The following is a 10,077-nucleotide window of genomic DNA, read 5'->3' on the forward strand; positions in this document are numbered from 1 at the left end:
GAACATACTTTGAGAACCACCACTATAAAGAATGTCAGGTTGGTCTGTCTCCGTGGACAGGGAAAGAGACGGCAGATAGAGTAATGGACTCCCTGGGAAGTGGAGGAAGACAAGGGGGATGGATGCCAAGGCCACTTACCTCCACCACCATGTTGGGGCTCTGCACTGAGGTTGTGTAACTGTTGGCCTAGCCAGAGCTCACCATGGGGAAACCAAGCAGGAGGAAGACTCCACCTCTCTCTCCCTAAATGGGTACTGAGTAACACAGTGGGCCACGTGTTGGCCAGAGAATCCACAGGTGAACCTGACCCAGTCCCAGACTCCTGACTCCTCAAGGAGCCAAACAGCCTTCAAATTTTAAAGCCCCAAATCAGCAGATAACCCAACAGTGGCCAGTTGGTACTCAGGCAGCAGTTGGCCGGTCGGCAAGTGCTGGAAATGCAGGATTTACACTGACAATGTACACACTGTGCACCACTTCTGCCTGGAAGGTTTGACAGCACAGTCACAGATGGTCATCCTTAGAGGATTCGCACCAGGTACCCCCTCAATTCTTGACTGTGCCACCACCCTCCACTCACTGAGTCTGGGGCCCCTCTTGGGGATCCTGGCACAGCCCAGAAAATAGAAGCTAATTCTTACCTGGAGCTGCTAGCAGGCTTTTGTGAAGCCAGAGCAGAGACACTAACAGAAAGAGAAAAGCCCCTTGAGTCTGGGTATAAAGAAAGACCTGGAAGGATATCAGCAGCCAGTTTCCTTCCACCACCTGGAGAAGAGCTGAGAATTCTGTCTGGACTGAGGGAAGGAGATTTTCCAACGGCAGTCGGCAACCAGAGAGGGAAGCCTGCCCCTCCAAGGGTTCTGGAGGAATCCGAGAGCGGAGGGATGGGACTGTGCCTCTTGGGTCGAGTCTAACGACAGCTCGTCTCCCAGCTGGCATGAGAGCAGCTAGTGGAAATCAAGGCAGGCCAGGTAACGGCTGAGAAACAGAGGGAGCCCTGTCACCAGATCCCAGCTGCTGAGTCCAAAGTTCCAGACAGGCAGAGAAGAGCAGCCGGAAGTGTCCTGTGCCCTGAGCCGCACCCAGAGGTGCACTCGAGTACAAATCAGGGAAAGGGTCCTCAGCATTGCTCATTCCTTCTCTTGGGGAAATGTCCTAGTAGACTGATTTTTGTAAGAGGACAGCACTTCGCTGCCATAGGCACAAAATCTTCCGAGCCAACGCACAGATCCGTGATGTCTACTGTGTGAGCAGCACCCGGGGGCCGTGGGGGTCCCTTCTCCACAGAGGCCACCGAGCTGAAGGTGATCAAGGACCAAGGCGTCTTCCCAGAGAGAAGCACACACACAGCCCAGGGCGAGAGGGAAGCTCTAACTAGACGAAGGAAACGGCTTAGACGAGGTTACTTAGAAATGCCTGCCCCGATGCTTCCCGCACAGCATGGAGCATGGGGGCTCAGAGCTGGAAATCAAGTAGTTATCAAAAGCAAGCTTTTCCTCACCCACGTGTGTGACTGTGACGTTGATACTTAAAGAGGCGCTTGGTCCCTGGCCATGTGGAGTGTCTACCTCAGTAGTCTGTAGGGCCATCCCAGGGCAAAAGTGGCTGCTGACCACATCTCCAGCCTCTGCGCCTCACATGCACCCCCCACTTGCTCCAGGGGCCTGGAACCTCCTTCCCAGTGCCACGTGCTCACGCTCTCTGCCCATGTTAGTCTCTCCTGAGCACCATCCAGTCCCTTGCTTTGGTTTTTGACTCTTCGTGGCAGTTTTTGCTTGCGGATATTATATACAGTGTTGAAGTTGTTTATATTCTGTCTTCCCTAATAGAATATCTAACTTCCATTTGAAAACAAGGACTTTGCCTTGAATCAGTGGGGATGTTTCCCAGTGCTCGAGCACTACCTGGTGCAGGGTAGATGCTCAATGTTTACGGAATGGATGAAGATCTTAATTTAGAGGAAACTCTACATTGCGGCGAGCCGGCTGTTCCCTGCTGTCATTCAGAAGCTGTGTTTGCTGCTGTTGTCGGGCCAGCCTTGGCTCCAACTTGAGAGAGTCCATCAGGTTGTTATTTCCCTACTGAGCTCAGCCCAGTTCAAGAAATACCAATATCCTGCATTTGTGAGAAGGATCTTACTTTTGTCTAGTTTATGGATTTTTTTTTTAGCACAATCATCATAATTGCTTGGGCCTAATGGTGTGTAAGTGCTGCTAGCTAGTTGGAGCTCCACACACACACACACACACACACACACACACACACACACACACACAAATGCAGCAGCAGCCAGGGGGAGAATGAAAAGAAATGGCTGTCTTCCATCTCCGTTTTAAAGCAGGAGGAGCTCGCCATCATCACCACCGCCCAACAAGAGGAAATACCGAGCAGATGATTCGCCAGGTGCTGAGCAGACTGCAGTTACCATGGAGTCGGAGCCGCGACAGACAGTTGCCGTCTGTCCAGGATTCAAGAGTGGTGACAGCACCGTGGGGTAGCCCAGCCCTCGGGTCCCCTTCCACCTCCACACCCTTCTCCACTTCTGCCACCTGGTTAAGGCCCTTTTATGACTCATTGTCCACTGGCACTCAAGAAGAGGGGAATAAATAGCCTTAAATCAGCCTTTTGTTTTATTTCCAACAGGGTCTTGCTCTGTCGCCCAGGCTGGAGTGCAGTGGCGCAATCTCAGCTCACTGCAGCCTTGACCTCCTAGGCTCAAGTGATCCTCCTGCCTCAGCCTCCCAAGGAACTGGGACCACAGGCACACAACACCACACCTGGCTAATCTTTGTATTTCTGTAGAGACAGGGTTTCACCATGTTGCCCAGGCTGGCCTCAAACTCCTGAGCTCATGCAATCTGTCTGCCTCAGCTTCCCAAAGTGCTGGGATTACAGGCAACAGCCACCACGCCTGGCCTAAATCTGCCTTTTAAAATGAACATGGCAGCAGCTGTGGTCCCAGCTATGAGGAGTAAACAGACAAGGTTGACATTTTCCCTAAAAGATATTTGGGATAATCCATGGCTAGACCAGAAGCTCTCTCTGAGCAGGAATCTGTGCTCCACAAACATCTGCAGAATGCAAAGGAGTGAATGAGCCTCCCCAGCTGCAGACCCTCACCTGCCACCCTACCAGTTCCCTCCCTTCATTACACTCCATCCCGTACCTGCCACCCTACCAGTTCCCTCCCTTCTGTCACTCCATCCCATACCTGCCACCCTACCAGTTCCCTCCCTTCTGTCACTCCATCCCATACCTGCCACCCTAACAGTTTCCTCCCTTCCTTACACTCCATCCCATACCCGCCACCCTACCAGTTCCCTCCCTTCCTTACACTCCATCCTGTACCTGCCACCCTACCAGTTCCCTCCCTTCTGTCACTCCATCCCATACGTGCCACCCTACCAGTTCCCTCCCTTCCTTATACTCCATCCCATACCTGCCACCCTACCAGTTCCCTTGTCACTCTGTCCTGTACCTGCCACCCTACCAGTTCCCTCCTTTCCTTACACTCCGTCCCATACCTGTTACCCTACCAGTTCCCTCCCTTCCTTGTCACTCCATCCCGTCTGTCCTCCCCACTGGCCAGGGGTCCTCCTGAAAAGCAAACCCGGTCATGTCTCTTCCCTGTTTGAATCCCTGATCCCTCATCCTCAAACCCTAGACTCCAATGACCCTGAAATGCAGCTTTTCCCCCCGTGCCTTCACATATCCACCCCGTCTGCCTGGAACTGTGTATCCCCTCCCCACCCCTGCCCCATTCATGTCTCCCAGACCTTCGATGATTCCAGCCTCCAACCTCCCGAGAGGCTGGTGGGCCATCTCCCCACTGCCTCCCAGTCCAGCCTCCCCTTCTTTGTGGGGTGAAGCCCCCTCCTGAGGCTCTGCTTCATGGAAATACAGCGCTCTCCTCCTGTGCACTCTCAGTGTCAACCCGTTCTCCTGTCTTCCTCCTCCAGTAGCCTCTGAGCTTTTCGAGGGTAGAGAGAATTTTTATCTGAGAATCTCCCATTCCTGGCACATAATAGCCACTCAAAGTATTTTTTTAATCAGTAAGTGAATGATGAATGTATGAGTTGGTTTTGTTACACTTTTCATTTATTCAAGATGATAGAACCGCAACATCCAAAGTCAATACTTGAAATAATGGCCAAAATATAATTATGAAGAAACACTGGTCACTACACACCTATTAGAAAAGCTAAAATCCAAAACACCAACACCACAAATGCTGGTGAGAGTGTGGACCAATAGGAACTCTCATTCACTGCTGGTGGGAATGCAAAATGGTACTGCCACTTCAGAAGACAGTTTGTCAGTTTCCTACAAGACGAAACATATTCTTAACATGTGATCCAGCAGTCGCGCTCTTTGATATTTACCCAAATGAACTGAAAACTTCTGTCCACACAAAAACCTGTGCACAGAAGTTTATAGCAGCTTTGTTCATAATTGGCAAAACTTAGGAGCAACCAAGATGTCTTTCTGTAGGTGAGTGGATAAATAAACTGTGATACAACTAGATGATGAGATTATTCAGTGCTAAAAAGAAATAAGCTTTCAAGCCATGAAAAGACATGGAGGAAACTTAAATGCATATTACTGAGTGAAAGAAGCCCTTCTGAAAAGGTTACCTACTGTATGAGTCCAACTACGTAACATTCTGGAAAAGGCAAAATTATGGTGACAATAAAAAGATCAGTGGTTGCCAGGGGTTGTAGGGACAGAGGGGTGAATAGACAGGCACAGAGGAATTCTAGGACAGTGAAACTACTCTGTATGACACTGCAGTGGTGTACACATGTCATACATTTGTATAACACCAAGAGTGAATCCTGATGTAAACTGTGGACTTTGGGCGATAATGATATGTCCACGTAGGGTCATCAGTGTAACAAATATGCCACTTGGTGCAGGACGTGGATGGTGGGGGAGGCTGTGTGAGTCCCAGCAGGGGATGTATGGGAACTCTGTGATTTCCACTCCATTTTGTTGTGAACCTAAAACTGCTCTAAAAATATTTTAATTTAAAAACAAGAAACACTGGCCACATTGTCAAGAAAGTAATGATATGACATTAATGATTAAAGCAAATATATATACACCAAGGATGAATAGTGAAACCAGCTAAGGACATTCCCATGTGCCTCACCCATGAAAAGTCATAACAAGCGTGACTGTCCCATGGGATGGGCTGGCACCCATCCTGGCCTCCGGCAGCACTGACAGGCTCTCTTTCCCATAGATTAGGCCCACTTTATTAGTGCCTGTTCCTGTCTGTAGATAGGGCTGTTAAGATGTCATGGTAAAGTCCATCGCAAGTGTGAGCTGGCAGTCAGGAAAATCAGTTCAGGATATCCTGGCTGGGGCTATTTTAGACCTAGTGTCAGTGGCTTAGTTTCCTTTGCCGAGTAAAAGCCCTATTTAGGGCTGCACACACCCCACTGGTTTGGAAGGACTTCAGGGGATCTTAAGAGAAAATGTGTTTGAAAAATACAGGAAACGTTCTACTGCTTAACCGGGAAGAAGTAAATATACCCAAGGCTTGATGGCTTGATGCCCTTCATGTGTGATCTGCCTCAAGATTGAGCAAGGAAAGAAAGGCCTTCCTGCCCTATGCATCTCCTTAGAACAGCTTTTCTAGAACCTTTGCAGTTACCAAAATGCAATCTCTCTTATAAATGACTGGCTTTTCCTTGAGTCCCAGGTAAAGTACTCTTCTTACCCTATGCTGCTGTGTTCTTCCCGTGATGTGTTGTGGTAGTTTCTGCTCTCAGGAGCCCTGTATTCATATTCACTAGCAGCGAACAAGTGTTAAGGAACATTTTATTCTGTGGTCTTCAACTGCCAACTTTAAAAGATGATACAGTGGTTGTGGAGGGTAACTAAAATGTTGGAGTGAAGAAACTGGACCTTGGAAAGGTTTTACCATGATTCCAATATATTCCACTGGGCTAATCCCACCCCAAGGGTGTGCAGAAGACAACTATAGACATGGAAAAATGGGGAAGGAGCCAACAGTGCAGTACTGAGCCCCATATTCCCCAGAATTTGCAATTCCTCTCTCCAGTGAATTGGCACAGAAAGGAAGTAAATATATTCGCCAGGACTTTAGTTAGCACTTGCTTGGGTGCACGTGGCAGAAAGAAACCCACCTCAAAGTAGCTTAAGCAAAATAAGAGGGTTCACTGCTTCACAAGGATAATCTATAATCAGATCCAGCTTGGTCCAGGGCCCCATCTATGTCAGAAGGACTCGCTCTTTCCATCTTTCTCTTTCCACCTCTCAGCACTGTGCTCCTCCTGGTTGGCTTCCCATTCAGATGGTCTCAGCCTTCAGAATGACAAAATAGGCACCGACAGTTCCAAGTTTTTGTCCTCCCAGGCAAGTGACCCCAGTGAAAGAGAACAGGAGGGTTCCTCCCTCTGTGTGCCAAGTCCTACAACCCAATCTCACGAGACCTGCTTGGGTCACCTGCCCAGCCCAGAACCAATCCCTGGAGCTCAGAGGATACCAGAAGATCTGCTGCTCCAGACCTAAGCACCCCCCACCTGCTGCAGAGTGAGGAGTCAGCCCTGTCAAACCTCATGGAGCAAGAGCGGGACAGGCAGGTTGCCAGTAGAAAGTCAGGGTGGACTGGACAGAGCAATGGTCCACTGCACTTCCCCTGTGCACAGAGGCCTTGGTGTAATGCTAGCTCTGAGTAGACAAGTCAGGCAATACCACCACTTGGCCATCTAACAAGGGCTGGCAAAGGCCGAGGCAAAGAACAGGGGCTTTCAGAGCAGTTGCCAAACCCTGGGTCTGGCATGGCCATCCTGTGCACCTCCCCTGGCCCCCATGCTGTCAGCCACAGGGCTCCTTCTGCCTCTACAAAGCTCTGTGGCCTGTGCCCCCTTTCCGTGCCCACTCCCACTTCAGTCAGCCCACAAGCACCGGCATGAGCTTTCTCGGCTGCAGTGACAGAGCAACACCACCTCAGCCACTCAACACAACACAAGCGTGCCTCTTTGAATCCAAGCTGGATTCAAAGCTTGAATCTTCAGCTGTCTTTGAATCCGAGCTGGCCTGTGACTTGCTTTGACCAGCGCGGTGTGGCAGGCCAGGTTTCCATTAGCAACCAGAACACTCAGTTTCCACTAATCCTTTGAATGCTTGAGTTAAACATTAAAGAACTGGAGAAACTGGTGCCTGAGTATGAAGGTTGGAATGTGAAAACAAAATGAAGACCACCTGGGTTTTCTCAAATCCTAAAGTCTGATCAAATAATAATAGCATTTTTATATATGCACCTCGTACCAGGACCCACTGAAGATTAAGAAAGTTTCCAAGACTCTAGAGAAAGCTTTCCAGACCCTAGACCCTAATTAAAGATTAGATCTAGGCTGGGTGCAGTGGCTTTCATCTGTAATCCCAGCACTTTGGGAGACCGAGTTGGGTGGATCACCTGAGATCAGGAGTTCAAGACCAGCCTGACCAACATGGAGAAACCCCGTCTCTACTAAAAATACAAAAATTAGCCAGGCATGGTGGCAGGTGCCTGTAATCTCAGCTACTCAGGAGGCTGAGGTAGGAGAATTGGCTTGAGCCCGGGAGGCAGAGGCTGCAGTGAGCCAAGATCATGCCACTGCACTCCAACCTAGGTGATGGAGCGAGACTCCGTCTAAAAAAAAAATAAAAATAAAGATTAGATATAGATTGAATGAAACACTCCTATTTGTAGGTGCAATTCCACGCGTAGCATGGAACTTAAAATAAATATAAGCATTAGGGAAAAAACTTGTAACTTTGAGTTGGTCTGGTGAGTTACTCCAACCTTCTCCCTGTAACTGACTGCACAAATATAAACTCCTTTCTTTCCCAGTCTGTCTACATCTCATTATTAGACTGTGAGAATAAGCAGCCAGACCTCATTCTGTCCAGGAACAACAGTATAGTAGAAGGGATGCTGGGCCAGCTCCGACCTCGAGCTTAAGGGGCTCAGCAACTCTGCTTTAGTTCTCTTGGAGCCCTGAGCCGCCTCCTGAGAGGCTGATGGAACAAGGCTCCAGCAGGTCCCCAGCCAATCCAGCCACCCCGGCTGAGGCACCAGACACATGAGTGGGGCCACATGAGGTGTTCCAGTTCCCAACTGAGGTCCCAGATGAATGCCGTCAACACCTGTGGAGCGGTGGCTCTAGCCAACACCCCACAGAGCAGAAGAACCTCCCCTGCGAGCCCAGCCAGTTTACAGAAATTTGAGATATAATAAATCATAGTTATTTTATGCCAGTAACTTTTGAGATGACTTGTTACATAGCAATAGAAACTGAGACAACATATAAATCCTACTTCTCCAGCCTTATGCCCTCTCTGGCACTCCAAATACTTGGCTCCATCCACACACCCTTGAACACCTCCTCCTGATGTGCCTGACAAACTCCTACTCATTCCTCAAGACCCCCTGAAACCTTCATACCCTTTGATACTCTCCCTAGTCACTCCCTCTCACTCTTGGAAATCCTTTCTTCCACCCGTTTCCTGGAACATTCCTTTATTAGAGCCTATATTCACAGACAGTTTGCTTTTTCTTAGCTTTTGTCATGGCCGCCTCCACTAACTAACCTGTGGTTCTGCAAGAGCAGAGACGGTCTCCTATTAATCTGTGGACCTCCAGTTCCTGATGAAGTGCCTGGTACATGATACTCAACATATATTTGAAAGAATGGATGAATAAACATATGAAAGGAAATGAAGGAATACAAAGTACATTGTTGTTTTTTCACAAGCCCTCATCTGAGTCTAGATGGAAGCAGGGAGGCCTTAAAACTTGCCTCCATCCCCACTTATGGCTTCTGTTGAGCCCTCTCGAATGTGCGCTTGTCTGCAAGCCTGGGGACATGAAGGAAAGGGTCTTAGCACAGCTCCAGAGCACCTTTCACCTGGACTGTGAACAGCACACTCTCCCAGGAGTTGCTGCTCCTTTCAGAACTGTTGTTGCCATCTGGAATCGGCAAGCAGAGGCTGCGTGGACCCTGCATAGACTGGCCAAGGACTGGCGTGTCTGAACTGAACTTTGGAGCTCCTGGAGGTTTAAGGGTCCTACGGATTTTTTAAAAATCAGGTATGGTAAGACATGCAGATATAAAAATGACTGTCATGGATGAAGAAGTGTTTACTCACAGTTCCCTGGAAGCAGGTGTCAATGAAAAGAGTTGAACTCTGTAAAATATTTAAAGAGTTATTCTGAGCCAAATATGAGTGACCAAGGCCCAAGGCCCAAGGCCCAGTCTCAAGAGGTCCTGAGAACATGTGCCCAAGGTGGTTGGGTTACAGCTTGGTTTCATGCATTTTAGGGGGACAGAAGTTAAACCCAGGCATCAATCAATATGTGTAAGGTGTAGATCGGTAGTTTGGTCCAGGAAGGCGGGACAACTTGTAGCAGTCACAGTGTGGGGTGGGGAGGACTTCCAGGTGGATTCCAAGATTTTCTGATTGACAGTTGGTTGAAATGTAACCTCCCAATAGGTTCGTCTTGCCTGCTGCCTAGACAGAGCCAATTTATTAAGACAGGGGAATTGCAATAGAGAAAGAGTAATTCATGCAGAGCCAGCTTGCAGGAGACTAGAATTTTATTATTACTCAAATCAGTCTCTCTGAGCATTTGGTGATCAGAGTTTTTAAAGATAATTTGGCAGGTAGAGGCTTGGGAAGGGGGGAGTGCTGATTGGTCAGGTTGGAGGTGGAATCATAAGGAATTGAAGTGAGTTTTTCTTGCCATTTTCTGTTCCTGGGTGGGATGGCAGAACTGGTTGAGCCACATTACTGGTCTGGGTGGTGTCAGCTGATCCACTGAGTGAGTGCAGGGGCTGCAAAATATCTCAAGCACTGATCTTAGGTTTTACAATAGTGATGTTATCCCCAAGAGCGATTTGGGGAGACTCAGACTCTTGGAGCCAGAGGCTGCATGACCCCTAAACTATAATTTCTATCTTGTAGCTAATTTGTTAGTCCTGCAAAGGCAGACAGGTCCCCAGGAAAGATGGGGGTCTTTTCAGGAAAGGGCTGCTATCAATTTTGTTTCAGAGTCAAACCAT

The 10,077-nt window shown here is 48.7% G+C and overlaps 1 protein-coding gene across 1 annotated transcript in view; it reads left to right on the forward strand.

Annotated features, from left to right (window-relative positions):
- ZDHHC14 (zinc finger DHHC-type containing 14) overlaps nucleotides 1-2,437 on the forward strand; it is a 323,921-nt gene extending 321,484 nt beyond the window's left edge. Inside the window, exon 9 of the mRNA XM_030928562.1 lies at nucleotides 2,340-2,437. Coding sequence (XP_030784422.1) covers nucleotides 2,340-2,396 — 57 coding nt within the window. The 3' untranslated portion in view covers nucleotides 2,397-2,437. The remainder of the gene's footprint in view (nucleotides 1-2,339) is intronic.
- The last annotated feature ends 7,640 nt before the right edge of the window (nucleotides 2,438-10,077 follow it).

This window comes from Rhinopithecus roxellana, chromosome 4 (genome assembly GCF_007565055.1).
Source record: "Rhinopithecus roxellana isolate Shanxi Qingling chromosome 4, ASM756505v1, whole genome shotgun sequence".
Lineage (NCBI taxonomy): Eukaryota > Metazoa > Chordata > Mammalia > Primates > Cercopithecidae > Rhinopithecus > Rhinopithecus roxellana.